Raw genomic sequence first — 20,144 nt, 5'->3', positions numbered from 1 at the left:
ACTTATAGACTTAAAGTTGTGGAGCAGTCAGTAACTACCAATATTGAACGATCCTGTTGAATAATTGGCCATGTTAAAAATTAAAATAAATATAAATATTGATGACTACATTTGAGTTTACAATTCAGGGACACATCAAAACAGCTCATTTCAGAATTAGGGTTCGGTACTTTTACCCGATAAAATTGTGTAGGACAGATTGAAGAGATTTGTCGAGTCATTTTGTACAAATAATAACGAGCTCTCAATGCAGTTTCAATACATCCCCCGTCTTTCAGCCAGAGGAGGACGTGGAAGGGTGGCAGTTGGTGGAGGGTTTTGAATTCCGCGAGTCTGGGTTCTCTGGCTGGGCGAAGCCACCGTAGGTTGGGGTCAAGATGGCGGCGCTGAGGAGCGCGACCGGTGAGTGCAGCCGAGAATGGGTGGGTGCTGTGATTTGAGATCGGGTCTCGGTGCGGTGATCTGTCCAGAGTGGGACTGCCCCTTTGTCACGGGCCGAGAACCTTCCCCTCCCCGCCCGGCCTCGCCACCTCTGTGCAGGCGGCTGTGTGAGGGGCAGCCGGGTCCGACCCTCGACGAGCAGAAGGGTTTTCTTCCTGTCAGGCAGGGGAGTGACAGTAGGTGAATTGGTCACACAGAGAGCCAGCACCGACAGGATGGGCCGAATGACCCCCCTCCTGTGTTGCAACAATTCAATGTAGTATATCAGTGGAGGAATGGCCGTTCCCTACAGGAGAGATTCTAAGCAGTGTGCCTTTGACATTCAATGGCATTGCCATTGCTGATTTCCCCACAATCAATGATTTGAGGTGGGGGAGGGAGGTTACCATTGATCAGAAACTGAACTGGACTGGCCACATTAATACTGTGGCTACCAGGCAGATCAAAGGCTAGGAATCCTACAGGGAGTAACTCGCCTCCTCACCCCCAGAGCCTGTGCACCATCTACAAGGCACGAGTCAGGAGTGTAATGGAATACTCTTTGCTTGCCTGGCTGAGTGCAGTTCTAACAATACTAAAGTTGCTCAACATCGTCCAGGACAAAACGGTCCGCTTGATTATTTCCCCCTTCAACAAACTTTAACTACCTCCATCCCCGACGCAGCCTTGTGGACCATCTACGAGTGCACTCCAGGAACTCACCAAGATCCTTAGGCAGCACAGTAGAACAGTGGGTAGCACTGTTGCTTCACAACTTCTGGGTCCCAGGTTCAATTCCCAGCTTGGGTCACTGTCTGTGTGGAGTCTACATGTTTTCCCTCTGTCTGTGTGGGTTTCCTCTGGGTGCTCCGGTTTCCTCCCACAAGTCCCGAAAGCCATGCTGTCAGGTGAATTAGATATTCTGAACTCCCTCTGTGTACCCGAACAGGCACCGGAATGTGGCAACTAGGGGCTTTTCACAGTAACTTTATTGCAGTGTAAATGTAAGCCTACTTGTGACAATAAAGATTATTATTATTTTAGGAGGTGAATTACTTACTGCAGAATTCCCAGTCTCTGACCTGCTCTTGTAGTCATGATATTTATATGGCTAGTCCAGTTCAGTTTCTGATCAATGTATCCCAGGATGTTGATAGTGAGAGATTGATTCCACGGTGGTAATGTAATTGAATGTCAAGATGAGATGGTTAGGTTCTCTTTTGTTATAGGTGGTTATTGTCTGGCACATGTGGGGTGCAAACGAATATGCTAAATTTTCAACACTCATCAGTGTTAAGATCTCGGCAATGTATTTATTCTTTGTTATGAAATCAAATGCAGATGGAACGTGACAGTCGTAACTTTGGTGAAAATTGCTTATTCTGTCTATTATTGATCCTGTATGTTTTCCTGAAGGGAATTGAAACAGGTATCCAATTTTATGTTTATGTAGGGGCGGCACGGTGGTGCAGTAGTTAGCACAGCTGTCTCACGACGCCGCGGACCTGGGTTCAATCCCGGCCCCAGGTCACTGTCTGTGTGTAGTTTTCACAATCTCCTCGTGTTTGCATGGGTCTCACCCCCACAACCCAAAGATGTGCAGGTTAGGTGGATTGGCCAGGCTAAGTTGCCCGAATTGGGGAAAAAAGAATTGGGTGCTCTAAATTTATTTTTTAAAATGTTTTGTTTGTGTTATTGTGTTCAAATGGCCACATGGACATCCTGTATGCAATTCCTGACTTCCATGCATGAAATCAAATTCAACCCACATCAAAGGATCTGGGATCAAAGGAACACTGTTGTGATGGTTAATTGACTGGCTAAGTGGGAGTTTGTTTTTTTTAAATGTTTTTATTCTCCATTTTCCTCCAAAATTTACACCCCACCCACAAACAGTAAACAGTAACAAATACAAAATCAATCCCCTTAACAATAACAACAATCCCATCCTCCCACCACCCCAAACAACGGCCCACCTGTCAATATATGCATCCAATAAAACAAACCCTCCCACGGTGGAAACAAAACGCAAAGGAGAAAAAGAAAAAAGGAGTCCGGGACCGCTCATAGTCACCATAGAGTCCACTCTCTCTCTCTCTCTCTCTCTCTCTCTCTCTCTCTCTCTCTCCTCCCCCCCCCCCCCCCCCCTCCCTCAACACTGTCCAACCTCTGAAAGAGTGCCGTACATGGAACCCAAGAGTTGTAAAACACCCCCCCCCCCCCCAAACTCCTTCCCAACTCCTACCGTTCACTGCCTCTTGCAAAACTCCTTCCCCCAACCTCGGCTCCTTCCCCTCCAACTTTCCACCCCGGCTAGACCACTCGGACCCTGTTCTGCCAGGCTCCGATGGCAGCAGCCCCTCCCCCCACCTCACTCCCGTTCACTGGCCGGCTTAGACCGGCCAGCGTGGAGGCCCCCACCCGGGTCCCTTTCCCCCTCGCCCGACCCGAGGAAAGCCCAAAAATTCCCTTTTAGCGCACAAACCCCGCATATCCACCTACACCCCAAAGAGCCCTCACTTCGAGTGAAAGTCCCATCACTTCCCTTGTCCAAATATATACAACACCGGCTCCTTTAGCCCATACACCCGCACGCAGTGAAACAAACAAACCAAAAAAAAAGAAAATACAGTCATGAGGTTACATCGGCACATGGCCATTTCTCAATTTCTCAGTTCTGCCACAGTCCTTCTGCCTTCGCAAACTCCTCCGCTGCCTCCGCCGTTCCAAAATAAAAGTCCTTGAGCTTGTAAGTCACCCTCAGCTGGATATACAATGCTGCACTGCACCTTGCTAATGTACAGTGCCCTCTTCACCCGGTTGAAAGCAGCCCGCCTCCTCGCCAACTCCACCGTAAAGTCCTGGTATACACGTATACTAGCTCCAGCCCACTGCACCACCCGCTTCTGCTTGGCCCAGCACAGGACCTTCTCCTTCACACTGTACTTAGGGAAACACAGAATCACTACCCTTGGCGGCTCACTCGCCTTTGGTACAGGCCTCCACGACCGATGAGCCCGATCCAGTTCATATCGGGAGGGATCCTCCCCCTCCCCCAATAGTTTCGCCAGCATCGCAGCAAAATACTCAGTCGGCCTCGGCCCTTCAACTCCTTCGGGCAGCCCCACAATCCTCAAATTCTGTCGCCTGGACCTGATTTCCAGGTCTTCCATTTTTCCTCGCAGATCCTTATTAATCTCCATAACCTTCCGCATCTCCTTCCCTATCGACTAAGTTGATCACCGCGGTGCAATAATGTCTCCTCCACTTCCTTCAGCACCTCCCCTTGCTCCCACACCTCCACCAGTGCACTCACCACTGCCTTCGTCACCGGGGAAATCGCCTCCTCCAGCAGCACACTCAAAACCTCCCTCATCTCCTTCCTCATTGTCTCCATGTATTTTGTAAACTGCCTTTTGAATTCCGCAGCCATTACCTTAGTTATTTCTTCAGCCGTAAGCAATGCGGCCTCCCCTGGTGCTCCAGCCTCCATTTTCCTTGATGACCCCGCGGTGACCTTTCTACTCCCCGACGAACTTTCAGCTGTTTTCACAGCTGTTTTCTTACTGGACTTCGACATAGCCCTTCCCTGTATTTTCTCCTGGCCTTCACCGCCTTCGCTGCCCCTAGGACCAGGCGTCAATACCTGACAATGCCGTTCCCAAATGGGAACCCTCCAATGCGCGGCTGCCTCCCGCCCACCGTCACCGGAAGTCAGCCGTCACCGCTTCTTCAATGGCCTTGGTGAGATCTTTTCACAGTTGTTCCCTCTGCTGCTAGAATTCAGCTTCCACAAACGCCCTCAAGTCGGCTTGAGGCCTTTAAGCTCGCCCTTCCCCCGCCTGCATGTTGGAAGAGGGATTTGTCTCTGCTGCAGCTTCAGCCAAATCTTTCACTCTTTCTGCGGGTCTGGTAACCAAGAAACATACCATTCCTGGGGGAAAGTACTCCTCCAACATTCACCTACGCCTTTTCATCAAAATTCCACCTGGTATTGATGAAAAAAGAGCTCTTTTCTGTAACCTTGAGCAGGAGCTGCCTTGTGTGTGACCACTTACTCCATGGTGCACACCGGAAGCCAAGTGTGAGTTTGTTTGAGAGGTACAAAATACCTCTGTCATTTCTGATCAGTTTTGTAGCTACGAATTGTTGGCACCTGAGTTTTTTCCAATTGTAAAACTCTGAGCGGATGTATTTGGAGACATACTGGAACGTTGCTCTATGTCTCCACCTTGACCTACAGACTGGTGAGATTATTTCCCTCTGAAAGATCCATAGAATCCCTACAGTGCAGAAGGAGGCCATTTGCCCCATCAAGTCTACCAACCCTCCGAAAGAGCACCTTACCTAGGTCCACTCCCCCACCCTATCCCCTTAACCCCACTAACCTTCACATCTTTGGACATGAAGGGGCAATTTAACATGGTCCATCCACCTCTCCTGCACATCTTTGGACTGTGGGAGTAAACTGGAGCACCCAAAGGAAACTCATGCAGATACAGGGAGAGCGTGCAAACTCCACACAGACAGTCACCCAAGGCCAGAATCAAATCCGGGTCCCTGGCTCTGTGAGGCAGCAGTGCTAACACTGCACCACCATTGATGTTGATTGATAGTTTGATTGACTATTATGCTAGATGATGTTTTAGGATCGAAGCATGTTCTGCTTAGCGTAGTATGCATGAAAGAAGGCATGCCAGGGTTGAGAGCCAAATTGGATGCATCGAAGATGCCATTAGTTTCTATAGGCCCTGGTACCTTGGGAGGATTAAGAATCTCAAAAGTCTGGGTCAGCAGATGTGTAGACAGGGCACCATTTCACCAGTTACAGCAGATCGCGGGAGCATTCAGCAATGCACCTCTTTGCAGGCATACTGATCGAGCAGAATGGTACTGTAGAGCAGTGCTTCTCAAAGTGTGGTACGCGTACCAGTGCCGGTACGCGAGCCATCATCTGCCGGTACTTGGAGTGTTTCCAGAAAAGAAAGAGACAGTAATTCTGGATTGGCTTGTTTCGCTCACCGGTCCCTGGCACATTGAAAAAAAAACTGCCGGTACACCACATCAGATAGTTTGAGATGCACTGCTGTAGAGGACAGCTACTTTGTAGCTCATACAGAGCACCCTTGACTCCAGCAGGTGTTAAAATAAGGGCACTAGTTGCTGGGCTGCTGCTTGCCTGCATACTAAGGCTTACAGAATGTTCTTCCCCATGATGTTCACATCCCTTTAAAATTAATTTTTCACTCTTATGACTACTCTGCTCTTGTTCTTGTGAAAATTCATACAAATTAGCTTAGGCTGGAAAATTGACAAAGGCTTAACTTAGAAGGGAGAAGGAGATGGCAATTTGTCCATAACTAATTTAAACACACAGTGTGTAAGGAAGGCAGCCAGGACCAGTTGTATCCGTATATTCAAGAGGAAATGCTTAATCACCAAGAGAGAAAAGCGATAGTGGGGTATGAGGTTTCATGGGCTATGATGCTTCCTAAAAACTGGAACCTTCCAGGTATGTTCAATGGTCTCTGCAAACGGTTTTAATCAGTTAGTTGACTATTCTGGCAGAACTTACACCAGTGTTTAACCATTCTGAATTAACTTACACCACTTACACTTAAATTAACTTTAGATAAAAATGTCAATTTTCAAGAAAAATAAGTAAAATGTTATTTTTTAAAAGTACATATTCCCTCTTTTGTTTTATGTTGTAAGGAACATTGAAGAACGTCCTTCCTTTGGTCCAGCAAAATGTTTCAAGAGGTTTCTCCGTTACACAACTGGTCTCCAGGTTTGCTACGCTGAACTTCCAACATGTTCAGTCTCCAACTATATCCACAGTTTCCAAACTGGGATCACCTTTGGACATTAACATTATCTGCGCACATAAACTCTCTGCTTTCAAAGGGTGAGTTTTAAAGTAGAAATTTCATTGTATGAAAAGAAAGGAGCATTTTGCTGCAGTTTAATAGCTCAAATGGGTGATTCGCCCTTCTGACTTAAAATTTCAGGGCTTGAAGTTTTCACCCATCAGGCATGTTCACTCGGCAGGCCTGGATGGGGGCAGGAAATGTGCTTCTGGCCACGATCTGCATGACACGGCGATTCGGCAGCGTGAAAGGTGCAATCTGAAAGGCTGAACGCTGTCGGGGAGGGTGGGAAGAGGGCAGGTGACGATGCAGGTGGGCATTTCCAACCAGCTCCCTGAAGGCTGACAGCTGCCTCAGGGGGCTGCAGTATTATGCAAAGACGTTTGCAGCAAAAGGAAATGCTGCAAGCCCTCTCTCACGCAGAGTCGAGCAACTGACAGAAGAGCATACAACACCTCAACCCTCAAAACATTCTCCTTTATCCTGCCCTGGATGAGGAATGGTGAAAAAGTGTGAATCCTGCCTAGCCGCGCGCGTGCCGACTGAAAGATCGCGCAAGGTCACCATGACGATATGCCCGTCACCGTCTTGTGTGATTTCACACGAGGTCGGGACCGGCACTTACCCACTTGAGCTGTGACCCAAGTCTATATGTTCATCTCATGGATTTGTGTCCGTTGTATATAGATTCAGATGCACTTTTTTCATTCTTTCATGGGGCATGGGTATCACGAGCTAGGCAAGCATTTATTGCCCATCCTTACATGCCACTGAGAAGGTGGTCGTGAGTTACCGTGAGTGAACCGCTGCAGCCCGTGTGGTGTAGGTGCTCCCACAGTGCTGTTCGGGACCAAGGTTTTGACCCAGCGACAGTGATGGAATGACAATATATTTCCAGCAAGAAGTCTTACAACACCAGGTTAAAGTCCAACAGGTTTGTTTCAACCACTAGCTTTCGGAGCACTGCTCCTTCCTCAGGTGAATGAGAAAGGAGCAGTGCTCTGAAAGCTAGTGTTTGAAACAAACCTGTTGGACTTTAAACTGGTGTTGTAAGACTTCTTACTTTGCTCACCCCAGTCCAACGCCGGCATCTCCACATCAATATATTTCCAATTCAAGATGGTGAGTGGCTAGGAGAGGAATTCTCAGCTGGTAGTTCTTTACAGTTGGCAACAGAGAAATGAACCTGTCAGTCTTATATTTGCACATTTAACTACTTTGTTCTTCAAATTGTTTCTTTTTGTAATTCAGTTTAGATGCTACCTTTCTTCCCACATCAGGAAAATGCTTTATTTGTGGTTTTGTTCCTGCCCGAGAGTTTCTGTCGATTGTCCCAGTGCTCCAGCCAAAAGGGATAGCTCTTGTTAATTATGTCCATACACTTTATTTTTAAAAAATAAATTTAGAGTTCCAATTTTATTTTCCAATTAAGGGGCAGTTTAGCGTGGCCAATCCACCTACCCTGCACATCTTTGGGTTGTGGGAGTAAGACTGATGCAGACATGGGGAATATGTGCAAACTCCACACAGCCAGTGACCTGGGGTCCATTCACTTTCTAGTTTATGGAGTGACTTTGCTACAGCCAACAAAACGGAATACTTCCCTTTCCTTTTGATCAGGGATTATTGCACTGCATGAAGAGATCTAAATAGGGAAGTTATTAAATAATGACAGAGGGAGAGTGTGGGAAACGGATGTTTGCCCAAAGTATGAAGTATCTTTTTGCTGACCAACCTGCTGCTCTGTAGACACATAGGAAAACTGTTCACAGGGAAACTTCGCAGGGACCTGCAGGTGGTTCTGTAATCAAGTAGTTAACTGTACACCAGTGGATGTACATAAAGAACTTTCACAACCTCAGGACATCCCGGAGCACTTTACAGACAACTAAGAACTTTTTGAAGTGTGGTCACAGGTGTCATTAGAAACACCGCAGACAATTGGGAAAATCTTATTTTAGTGATATTAGCAGAAGGATTAATATTGATTTGGAAACCAAGGAGAGCACCTTCGCTTTTTAAAATAATGTCATGGAATCTTTTACTCCACCTAAGAGAACAGAAAGGACGTTGGTTTAACACCTTACCCAGTATTGTCCTGCTGAGATTTCTGCAGTGCAACTTAAATCCACCACCTTCTGACTGTGATGAGCTACATTGAGCTACGGCGACATGAACCAGACTTGTCAGATGTGACCCAACTAAAGTAACTTGGCCCAATGTGTTTAAAAAAATAATAAATTTAGGGTACCCAATTCATTTTTCCAATTAAGGGGCAATTTTAACGTGGCCAATCCACCTACCCTGCACATCTTTTGGTTGTGGGGGCAAAACCCACGCATACACAGGGAGAATGTGCAAACTCCACATGGACATTGACCCAGAGCCGGGTTTGAACCTGGGACCTCGGCGCCGTGAGGCTGCAGTGTTACCCACTGTGCCACCATGCTGCCCCCAATGTGAGTTTGTAGTTTGATTTTAGACTCTTCTCCTTTTATGGTGCACTCGTCAAAGCAGAATTTAGTTAGTGCAGTATAGTCTAACTTTCTATGATTTATTATGGGGATTATGCATTAGGGCAGCACGGTAGCATTGTGGATAGCATAATTGCTTCACAGCTCCAGGGTCCTAGGTTTGATTCCGGCTTGGGTCACTGTCTGTGTGGAGTCTGCACATCCTCCCCGTGTGTGCGTGGGTTTCCTCCGGGTGCTCCGGTTTCCTCCCACAGTCCAAAGATGTGCAGGTTAGGTGGATTGGCCATGATAAATTGCCCTTAGTGTCCAAAATTGCCCTTAGTGTTGGGTGGGGTTATTGGGTTATGGGGATAGGGCGGAGGTGTTGACCTTGGGTAGGGTGCTCTTTCCAAGAGCCGTTGCAGACTCGATGGGCCGAATGGCCTCCTGCACTGTAAATTCTATAACGATTGTAAGAAAGCGGTGTTTGCATACTGGCAGATTAAATAAATTATGCTGTGCAGATATACAATTCTTTGAAACACAAGTTATGAAAAAAAAACACTTAGACAATAACTTATTCTCCCCAAAGATCATAAACAATGAGCCCTTAGTTGGTTTGTCCCCTCCAAGCTGACATACCACTGAGATATTGGCATTCACCAATTCTGGCCTCTGAACCATTTCTGTTTTACTGCTCCACCATAGATGTTTGTGGAATCCCCTCTCAAACCTCTCCTCCCACCTTAAGACACTCCCATAGAACCAGCCTCTTTGATCATGCTTTTGGTCATCCCTAATCAATGTTCCTATTAAGCTGCACAGATGCCCAACTATGCACAGCCTGCAAGGAACCAGTACAGACCTTGCTTTCTGCTAAATAACATTAACACAACAACTTTATTTTAAAGGTAACATAGGCCCTAATTGCTCCTTTTGTGGCTTGGTGTCAAATTTTGTTTAATGCTCCTAGGAACTGGTGTGTTAAATATAAATACAAATTGTTTTAGCAGTAATCAATTAAAACCTCACCCATTGAGGTGAACCATTGATCCTAGGCGCTTGACCAGATTGGTTTGTTAGGCTTTTCTTTTAAGGCTGTGAACACAAGAGATGTTAAAACAAATAAGAAGAGAGCGGCAGTGAGGTCCTGAAATGAGGTAAACTTTTTTTAAAAATTAAAACATGAAGTTGCTTGGAGAATCTTGTGCCTGGCTAAGAAGAACATACTAATGTAATTAAATGTTATTTTGAAAAAGGTGGGAATGAGGAGTGGAGTGGAGATCAGCCATGAACTTATTGAGTGGTGGAGCAGGCTCAGGGGCCCAGTGGTCAAACCTGCTCCTAATTTGTACGTTCGTATAAGTTTTTAAGTAAGGCAACTCACTGATGTGGAGAAGTGGACCTTTGCTTTGCATTGTTCTGCAGAGGCATGTGTAATGCTTGAGCTAAAGGAATCGTAACTGTGTCAACCCACTAAGAAAGAGAAGCCAATGGTTAGTATCTTGATTCACCTTGCCAACTGGGCCCATCTTTGCAGAGATTAATGAAGCAGGCAAACTGAAGTCACAAATCTCCAATTTAGGTCACATGTGGTTAATGGTGCTACACCCTGAGTTATGCTGTTGTTTAAGTAAATTTGGACAGTGTGAGACAACATAAGACACATGGGATATACCTATGGCAGCAACGAATGTCACTGTTCCTGAGAAGTGACCATGAGTATAACTGTAAACTTATAATATCTCATCAGTTCCTCAGCATTATTTTTCTATAAATACGAACAGCACAGTAACACTGAAAAAGGACAACAAATAATATTTGCATCAAACATTAGCAGCATATGTTGGTTTTCATCTACATGTGTCGAAGAACTGTATTTTAATTGTCTCTGCATATATACCAATTTTGAGGGAATAAAAGAGAAAGCCATGAATGGTCAAAATCTGAAAATAATGGAAATATACAATAGATCAGTGAGTACCTGAAAGAGGAGGTGAGGCCTGATTGTCTTTTGCTTTTCTCCCTCTTTTTAAAACCTCTTGATCTCCAGGCTGCTTGTTGCTGGATCCAATCTCCACTCCAGTGGTCTCCAGGTAGCAGAGGTGAGGTTAGAGACTGTAAGGATACCAGAGATGAACCTCTCTGGCATTGTTCACCACTTTTCATTTGCAACCAGGTCTCTGCCACTAAGTTCAAGAGAGCCATCAAATAATGAGATTTAAATATATCCAGATTTTTACTGTCAGTCTGAACCCCAGTCCAGGACTCTACAAGTGGCCTGTTTTGCTCTCAACTTGCAATGTACTGTGTACCTGTACAATGTTCCTAAATTTGGTCCAGCTCATCCCAGTATGGATGCTGTGGTAGCCATGTTACCTCTTTAATGTGTCAAAACAAATGTTATCTAGTTGTATTTATTTTTTCGCCCTATACCTTTTACTAAGTTGACACAAAATCTGTTTTCAAAGCTAAATTCATGACACTGTATATTGACAAATGGTAAAAATATACCTGGCCAAAATGACTGACCAGATAAACTTCATTCATCTAATGTGTATAAAGAGTGATGACATTTTGAAATATTGTGTTAATCTGACTGTTATTTCCCTTGTGTATAGTGTGCCTCATCATGCTGTTAGTTTTCAACAACCAGTAAGAGCCCTGACTTACTGCAGTCTGCGTAAAGGAAAACGGAAGACTGTGAAATCTGTTGTCAAACGGTTCCTACGTTTGCACTGTGGTCTCTGGGTGCGGAGAAAGGTTTGTGTTTCCAACGTTCTGCATTGGAGGAGATGCAATTTATTTTAAAGAGGTTTCACAACACAAGTCAATGACACCATGTAGGATTTCATCTCTGAGGTGTTTTAGGCAGGGGAGGCGCTAAGTAGATTGTGAAGACAATTCCAAAGGAACAAAGATTCAGTTTCCATATTGTGGAGCGACAGACGGGCAGAAATCCAAGGTTCAAGAAGTAGAGGGAGTGGTTGGATCTAGAACAAGCAAAGATTCCCAAATAGGGTGGGGGAATTTGAAGATGAGGATCTGAAGTCAATTCTGTGGAATATAGGGAACAAGCGTCAGAGTGATAGGTATGAAACATTTTTCGCCACACCCAGCTCTGGAACTACACAAATGTACTTAATCCATGTAGGAAATCAATTCTGTTTCCTAGTTTGGGAAATGACCATCGTAAGCCACTCAGCCATTCAGTTTGATAAAGACAGGATAAGATCATAAGATACAGAAGGAGGAAGGGGCTTTCATATAGCTTTGTACTCTCATGGATTCTCCAAATTTATCTTGTACCACAACGTGATTATTTAAATTCTTCTGCCCTCAGCCGCCTGGGCCCTCTCTACTCTGTCTCCTGAAAATCTGCCTCTTTAACCAAAATTTGTTATTGATCTGAATATGGACCTTGAGTAGGTTGATTTCCAGTTTTGTTTGCTAAATGGCCATTTTACTATTCTAAAGGCAGTCTAGTTTGACTTTCAAGTGTTGTGTTTTTTGCAGTGGTATTTCCCAAATACCACTGCAAAAAGCACAATGGTTAGCACTGTTTGCTTCACAACGCCAGAGTCCCAGGCTTGGGTCTCCGTCTGTGTGGAGTCGGCACGTTCTCCCTGTGTCTGCGTGGGTTTCCTCCCACAAGTCCCGAAAGATGTGCTGTTAGGTAATTTGGACATTCTGAATTCTCCCTCTGCACCTGAATAGGTACTGGAATGTGGCCACTAGGGGCCTTTCACAGTAACTTCATTGCAGTGTTAATGTAAGCCTACTTGTGACAATAAATATTTATTATTATTAAATCATCTATGCTATAACTTGTGCCCAGAAATATACATCACCATGAATGCTATCATAAACCACCTTCAAGAAATAGTTTTGCATAGAATTATGTACGCAAGATATATGGCACAGGGACAGGCCATGCTCCTCCATCCCACTCATGCTTTCTCCCAACTTTTTTCATCTAAGTCTACCATTGTAACCAGCTGTTCACTTCTCCCTCATTCATACTTGTCTAGTTTCTCCTAAAATGCATTTATACTATTCACTTCAATTACTCCCTTTGGCAGTAAGTTCCACAATCTTTACAGAATCCATCAGAGAATTCCTACAGTCCAGAAAGAGGTCATCACCCCACTCCCTCGCAACCCCTTAACCCCACCTAACCGTTATGGCACTAGGGAGCAACTTATCACGGCCAATCCACCTAACCTGCACATCTTTGGACTGTGGGAGGAAACCCACACTGGGAGAAAGTGCAAACTCCACACAGTCACCCAAAGTCAGAATTGAACCAGGATCCCCGGTGCTGTGTGGCAGCAGTGCTAACCACTGTGCCACTGTAGTTTGGCTAAATTCTCTCTTGGATTCCTTAATGGCTATCTTATCTTGACGGTTTCTAGTTATGCTGTTCCCCACAAGAGGACCCATTCTGACAAAGCCTTATGTCATTTTAAAGGTCTCTATTAGGTCATCCCTCAGTCTTGTTTCTTTAAAGACAAAATAGTAAATGTCAATCCTATCCTGATTGTATACTCACATCCTTGTCCAGTGGGGACCAGAACTGCATGCAGTACCTAAGTGTGGATTAACCAAGGTGTGATACAAGTTCTTCTATTTTCTCCTTTGTGAAGGATTCCATTATTTTCCTCCCACCAATGTTTAGCTGAAGGGGCTGGAATTTCCTGGACATATCCTGTCCCCCTTAAATATAGGAATTACATTGACTGGCATTAAACATATTTCAAATGAATTATTGAATACGAGTATTAATGTCTCTGGTACCTCTTCCCTTGGGTCTTTTTGGATGCAATCCAGGGGCTTTGTCCTCTTTTAAGCTTGTTTAGTTTATTCAATACATTCCCCTTTTTATTTTGACTGCACTTATCTAATTTCTTGTCCTATCATTCAATGTCATGCCTCCCTGTTCTGTCTTCCTGGTAAATACCAAAGCAAATTAAACATTGAATATCTCTGCCATCATTCCATTGTTCCTGTCTGGTATTATCCTGCATTTTCCTTAATGGTCCTATTCTCATCACACTCTCTTCTTTTTAAATTGATGTGCTTGTAAAATATTTTACTCTTTTGTTTTCAGTTCCTTCAAAATTTAATTTCTTAGTTCCTTTTTGCCTCCCCAATTGTTCTGATTTCTCTCCGTATTACCCAGAATATGTACTTACCATCTATGTACTTAATTTATGCCTCTTTCCTAACCCACAATTGTACGTCTTTATCCATCTGCTGATTATTTGATTTATTGTGACATGTACCAAAGTACAGTGAAAAGTATTTTTCTGCGGCCGAGGAACGTACACAGTACGTAAATAGTAGACACAAGAATAATCAACAGAGAACATTGACAGAACAGTGATTAGTTACAGTGTGGAACAAGGGGGAAAACAAAGCAAATACGTGAGCAAGAGCAGCATAGGGCGTCGTGAATAGTGTTCTTACAGGGAACAAATCAGTCCGAGGGGGAGTCGTTGACGAGTCTTTTAGCTGTGGGAAAGAAGCTGTTCCTATGTCTGGATGTGCGAGTCTTCAGGCTTTTACCTTCTGCCTGATGGAAGGATCTGGAAGAAGGCAATGCCTGGGTAGGATGGGTCTCTGATAATGCTGTCTGCCTTCCTGAGGCAGCAGGAGGTGTATACAGAATCAATGTGGGGGTGGCAAGTTTGATGCGTTGGGCTGAGTTCACCACACTCTGCAGTTTCTTGCGATCTTGAACCGAGCAGTTGCCATACCAAGCTGTGATGCAGCCGGATAGGATTCTCTCTATCGCACATCTGTAGAAGTTTGTGAGAGTCGATGCAGACATGCCAAATTTCTTTAGCTTCCGTAGGAAGTAGAAACGTCGTTGGGCTTTCTTGACTGTTGCATCAAAGTGAGTGGACCAGGACAGACTGTTGGTGATGGTGACCCCCAGGAACTTAAAGCTATCGACCATCTTCACTTCGGAGCCATTGATGCAGACGGGAGTGTGTGTTGAGCTGCGCTTCCTGAAGTCGATGATCAGTTCCTTGGTCTTTCCAACATTTAGAGAGGTTGTTTTTGGTACACCATGCAACCAAGTGATTTATCTCCCACCTGTAGTATGGTTTGTCGTTGTTTGAGATACGGCCCACCACAGTCGTATAATCCGCAAACCTCTAGATCAGGGGTGGGCAAACTACAGCCGCATGCAGCCCGCCAAAGGTCTTTATGCAGCCCACCAAGTCATTAAAAAAAAATTATTAATTTTTTTTTTAAGGTTAATGGGGGGGGGCTGTTGGGTTACTTACTGGTATAGGGTGGATATGTTGACTTGAGTAGGGTGATCATTGCTCGGCACAACGTCGAGGGCCGAAGGGCCTGTTCTGTGCTGTACTGTTCTATGTTCTATATGAGGTGCCCAGAATCATAACCGGGTGAAGTAATTATTTTACTTAATATACTTGCGGCCCTTTAAAATTGTGAATTTCTGAATGTGGCCCTTGCACAGAAAAGTTTGCCCACCCCTGCTCTAGATTGAGTTGAAGTTAAATCTTGCCACGCAGTCATGTGTGTACAGGGAGTACAGTAGAGGACTGAGCTCACATCCTTGTGGGGCCCCGGTGTTGAGGACTATTGTGGAGGAGGTGCTGTTGCTTATCCTGACAGATTGCGGTCTGTTGGTGAGGAAGTCGAGGATCCAGCTGCACAGGGAGGGGTCAAGTCCAAGATTGTGGAGTTTGGTTATTAGTCTTGTTGGGATAATGCTGTTTAAGGCTGAGCTGTAGTCTATGAACAGCAGTCTTACATGGGTGTCCTTGTTGGGTGTTTGAGTGTTGATTTCAGAGCCAGTGAGATAGTGTCTGCTGTGGACCGGCTGAGGTGATAGGCAAACTACGGTGGATCGAGACCGCCTGGGAGGCTGGCAGTGATCCGTCTCATGACTAGCCGCTCGAAACATTTCATGATAACAGAAGTTAGGACCACCGATCGGTAGTCATTGAGCCAGGCTACCTTGTTCTTCTTTGGTACTTGTATTATGGTGGTCTTCTTGAAGCAGGTGGGGACCTCAGAGCGGAGGAGTGAGGTGGTGAAGATATCTGCGAATACACTTGCCAGCTGGTCTGCGCAGGCTCTGAGTGCTCGGCCAGGGACTCCGTCGGGACCTGTCACTTTCCGCGGATTCACTTTCAAGATGGCAGCTCTTACCTCTGAGGCTGTAGTAGTGGGTATGGGTGAATCCAGGGCTGTTGGGGTGGGTGACACTGATACATTGGCTGACTGCTCAAACCGGGCATAGAACTTGGTCTGTTCTTTTAGAGAAATTAGTCTGTGATTAATCTGTTCTTTTAGAGAAATATATAGAAAACCTCCCCAAATCCCCTCTCGACTTCCTGCCCCTTATCATAAATCTATGCCTCCTGGTATTGACCCCTCAACTAAGGGGAAGCGTCGCTTCCTATCCATGTCCCACACGCACAAGGGAACCCCCTACTACACAAACATTGTGGCACCCAACCCCCACATGTCCCGCACCACGGTGGGGGTGGGGTGGGGGGTGGGGTCCATACCTCACCGCGTGCTCCCAGTGTGTTCACTAAGACTGGTTCTTGTGTTCGAAAACCAGTAGTGATTTGCGCCGTCATGAGTCACACCGCCAGGGAGGGGAGGCTATGTGGTGGCCAGAAGTTACACCGTCAATATTATCATGTATTAAAATTTATGGAAATCAGGTTCACAGACTTTCTTGGCGTGAGCCCAATTGCCCTAACCCTAATTACCTCACCAGTGGGATGCAGGGAACATCTCAAACTGAGATCTTGCCAGCGCAGATCCCACTTTTTGGCTACTCGGGAGATTTAGTGGCTATTGTGGGATTTGTGCCCGTGGCTATCAGGGCCGCCAGATAATGGCCATAGTGTCTAAGTAAACCTATGGAATGCATGTGATACTAATATTCTGTAATAGCGCCAGAGTTTTACAGCACAGTCATGTCAGCACTGGCCATCGAGCACCTACCTATTCTAGTCCTATTTTCCAGCCCTTGGTCCATACACTTTTATGCTTTAGTGTTTCAAGTGCTCTTCTAAATGCTTCTTAAACGTTGTGAGGGTTCCTGCTACCACATACCCAGCACCCTCTGGGTGAAGAGGTTTTCCGCCAAATCCCCTCCAAACATCCTGCCCCTTATCACAAATCTATGCCTCCTGGTTATTGACCTCTCAACTAAGGGGAAAGGTTATTCCTATCCACCCTATCTGCGTCCCTCATAATTTTGTGCACCTCAATGAAGACCCCCCCCCCCCCCCCACGCGCACCCCACACTTCTCTGCTCTAAGGAAAACAACCCAGGCTAACCAGCCTCTCTCCATAGCTGAAACGCTGCAGCCCAGGCAACATACTGGTTTAGCTCACTCAGCTAAATCGCTGGCTTTGAAAGCAGACCAAGCAGGCCAGCAGCACGGTTCGATTCCCGTACCAGCCTTCCCGGACAGGCGCCGGAATGTGGCGACTAGGGGCTTTTCACAGTAACTTCATTGAAGCCTACTCGTGACAATAAGCGATTTTCATTTCCATACTGGTGGATCTCCTCTGCACTTTCTCTCATGCAATCCCTTCCTTCCTGTAACATGGTGGCCAGAACTGCACTTCGTACTCTAGCTGTGGCCTAACAGGCATTTTATACAGCTCCATCATAACCTAGCTACTCGTATATTCTATGTGCCTCGGCTAATAAAGGCTAGTCTATTAGTTTGGATTTTCTAATAGATCCAGGAAAGAGACTAAAGATGAGTCACGTGAATTTGGGAAACACTGTTTCGCCCAAGTCTACAAAACAATGAAAGTGACCATTTTTCTACTTTTCTCGCAATTATTAATTGAGATAGAGCTGTCTGTTCAATCAGGTTTTGAACCAGGAATATGTGCAAGATCCTCAACAGGTGTTCACGTTTGCTTTCAGGCAGGTTACAAGAAAAGACTTTGGAAGAAAAGAGCTGCAAGAAAACGGCGACTCCGACAACATGTCTTCTGCAACAGGACCCAAAGCAAAATGCTGGACAAAATGACGACGGATTTCTGGAAAAGGCGGAACTGGTATGTGAATGATCCATACCAGATGTACCATGATCGAACAAACCTGAAGGTTTAAACATTTGTGACAATCCTTGGCAAAATCTGCAGGTGTTCACTGCGTTAATCCAGCAACAGAAGAAACACCAAAAATGTTTGGAGTTTAATGCTGGCCGACATTATTCCAAATAACTGACTGTGAATGCCGGAGAGCTGGCTGACATAGGTCTTTGCCTGAAGTATTTCTTGTCATTTATGTCTGTATTCTTTAATGCTCCGTAATAAAATTTACAATCCATGGAACTCTAAGAGTAGTCCTGTTGAATTTTTATGTTTTGTATCAGTTTTTTATTTTGGAAAAGCACTTTTAAAACTCCATGTCAGGTGCCATTACTTGGCAAAGGTGAACAATTTCATCTGAGGTCATGGCAATGGCATTCTTGGCTGTTTAATAGCAATACAGAATGAGGGCCTAAAAATCCATGTCCACCTGTGCCCTCTCGGCCTAAGGTCTGGACTGTCCTTCCTTCAGACCCTCATTAAAACCTCTTGACCAAGATTTTGTTTGCCCATCCTAATTTAGCTCTTCTTTTGGCTTCTTATCCATATTTTGTTTTTGCTTCCTAAGAGCAGGTTGGGACATTTTATGTATAAAATGCAAATCTTTCAGTAAAGGCACCAAATAATTCGAGTTGGTTTTGCCTCTTAGGAAAAGCTCTCTCAACTTCAACCCCCTCTACACCGAGGAATCTATCAGGTCTCTGTTTAGCGCCTCTACACTGAGGTAGGCCTTGAAATAGTCAGTCCAGGCAGTATGTGAACACACGCATCAGGCTACTGAACTTTGCAGCAACGATCTAATGAACTACGCTTTAAAAGACAGCGGCCGTGCATTGTCATTTGTGTATGTGTTCCCAAAGCAAGAAACTGCAGCCAATCCGGTTATAATCTTTTCAGTCTTTTATTACAATGGCAAGAGTTCTGTGACAAATGTATATAAGACAACAATCCTTTAATTCATGCAGCACTCTGAATGCAACCAGTGTAACAGCAACAACAGGTTCTCTATATACAGTTAACTGTTGTAGTCAGGGAACACAAACGTGAATGATTACAACTGTAAAGTGCTCTGGCCTGCCAGATCTGCAGTTATTTGCTGCAACTTTAAAGGAAAAAAAAAAGATTTTTGCACACCAGAAGAAAAAATAAACACAGTAGAAATTAAGATGATCACCATCTATCCTCATTAGCCTGTCATAAAGATATTAAAACCAGTGCATCTCGCAAACAAATTATTTTAAATATACGCTAAAGAAAGTACATATTTCAACATGTACATCATTCTTGTACAGATGTACCGTGTCGTGTAGCACAGTTAATTCAGTATAATTGTTACAAAAACATGAAATTCTTATTACATTCGCAATCAATGTGTGTATGTGAACAAGCTAGCACAGTGATATTGTACTCTTGAGATAAGGCAGCACATGTCCATATTGTTGCCTACTACTGCAGTGCACGATCAAATTGGTTAATAGTTGTGTGCTCAACATTTAACACCAGTGTATAGCTTCTAACCTATCTACCTCATTACATTTTTTTTATCGTCCAGCCTATTACATGAAGAATGTTTGGGACTATAACCATGATATTAGCACACCGATGGTATCCCTCAGAAACTATTCACATCTACTGTTTCAAATGATAGGTAAATTATAGTTTCTACTATATTGTGTTTATTCAGCAAACTGGTTGACAAGAGTTTTATGGTATTATCAGAAACTTAGCAATATGCTGCAGTGTAGTCTGGCATATAGCCATGTTGCTGGGCTAGGTTGAGTGCCTTCTAGAATCTTGTGCAGAAGGAGGGCATTCTGCCCATCAAGCCTGCACCAGCACTTTGAAACAGCTGAGCAATCAACCCCACTCAGCTCTTTCCTCACAGCCCTGTATTTTTTTCCCTTTTCCAAGTATATGTCCCATTCCCTTTTCCATTGAGTCTGCTTCTGTCACCCTCCCAGGCAATGCATACCAGGTTATTATCTATAGTAAGACTCAGGTTTCTAGAGACAAGATGTGAGGGAAATAATTCTATTCAGGACAATAAGTAAGTAAAGTCGCCATAGTCCAGATGACCATAGACTGCTTTCCGCTTTGAGGGGGAGAGCTGACTGGTGGCAATTTAACCTGAGGGTCATCACACCTCCGATGGGGAGCAAGGTTGACAAGACAGAACCTTCTCGAATAACGTCAGGCGGTTCAGGAATTGATCCTGCGCTGTTGGCCGTGTTCTGCATCACAAACCGGCCCCCCCAACCCCAAACAATACAACAAAAGTGCTGAT

At 44.8% G+C, this 20,144-nt stretch overlaps 1 protein-coding gene across 1 annotated transcript; it reads left to right on the top strand.

The window, feature by feature from the left end:
• The first annotated feature begins 270 nt into the window (after positions 1-270).
• Positions 271-18,109, top strand: mrpl35 (mitochondrial ribosomal protein L35). Its single transcript, XM_038793300.1, has 4 exons — positions 271-402; positions 6,136-6,328; positions 11,365-11,506; positions 17,691-18,109. Exons 1-4 carry the CDS (start codon positions 378-380, stop codon positions 17,877-17,879), a joined length of 549 nt encoding a protein of 182 aa, XP_038649228.1. The 5' UTR covers positions 271-377; the 3' UTR covers positions 17,880-18,109.
• Positions 18,110-20,144: the final 2,035 nt, after the last annotated feature.

This window comes from Scyliorhinus canicula, chromosome 3 (assembly GCF_902713615.1).
Source record: "Scyliorhinus canicula chromosome 3, sScyCan1.1, whole genome shotgun sequence".
Taxonomy (NCBI): Eukaryota; Metazoa; Chordata; class Chondrichthyes; order Carcharhiniformes; family Scyliorhinidae; genus Scyliorhinus; species Scyliorhinus canicula.
The sequence above is the reverse complement of the archived record's forward strand: the minus strand, read 5'-3'. Positions and strand labels throughout refer to the sequence as shown.

What these genes read in the sequence shown, in the direction of transcription:
- mrpl35 (XM_038793300.1), top strand. Translation starts at nt 378, where the DNA reads ATGGCGGCGCTGAGGAGCGCGACCG. An exon ending in GGCGCTGAGGAGCGCGACCG is followed by an intron (nt 403 to 6,135) that starts GTGAGTGCAGCC and finishes TTATGTTGTAAG; the next exon opens with GAACATTGAAGAACGTCCTT. An exon ending in AAACTCTCTGCTTTCAAAGG is followed by an intron (nt 6,329 to 11,364) that starts GTGAGTTTTAAA and finishes CCTTGTGTATAG; the next exon opens with TGTGCCTCATCATGCTGTTA.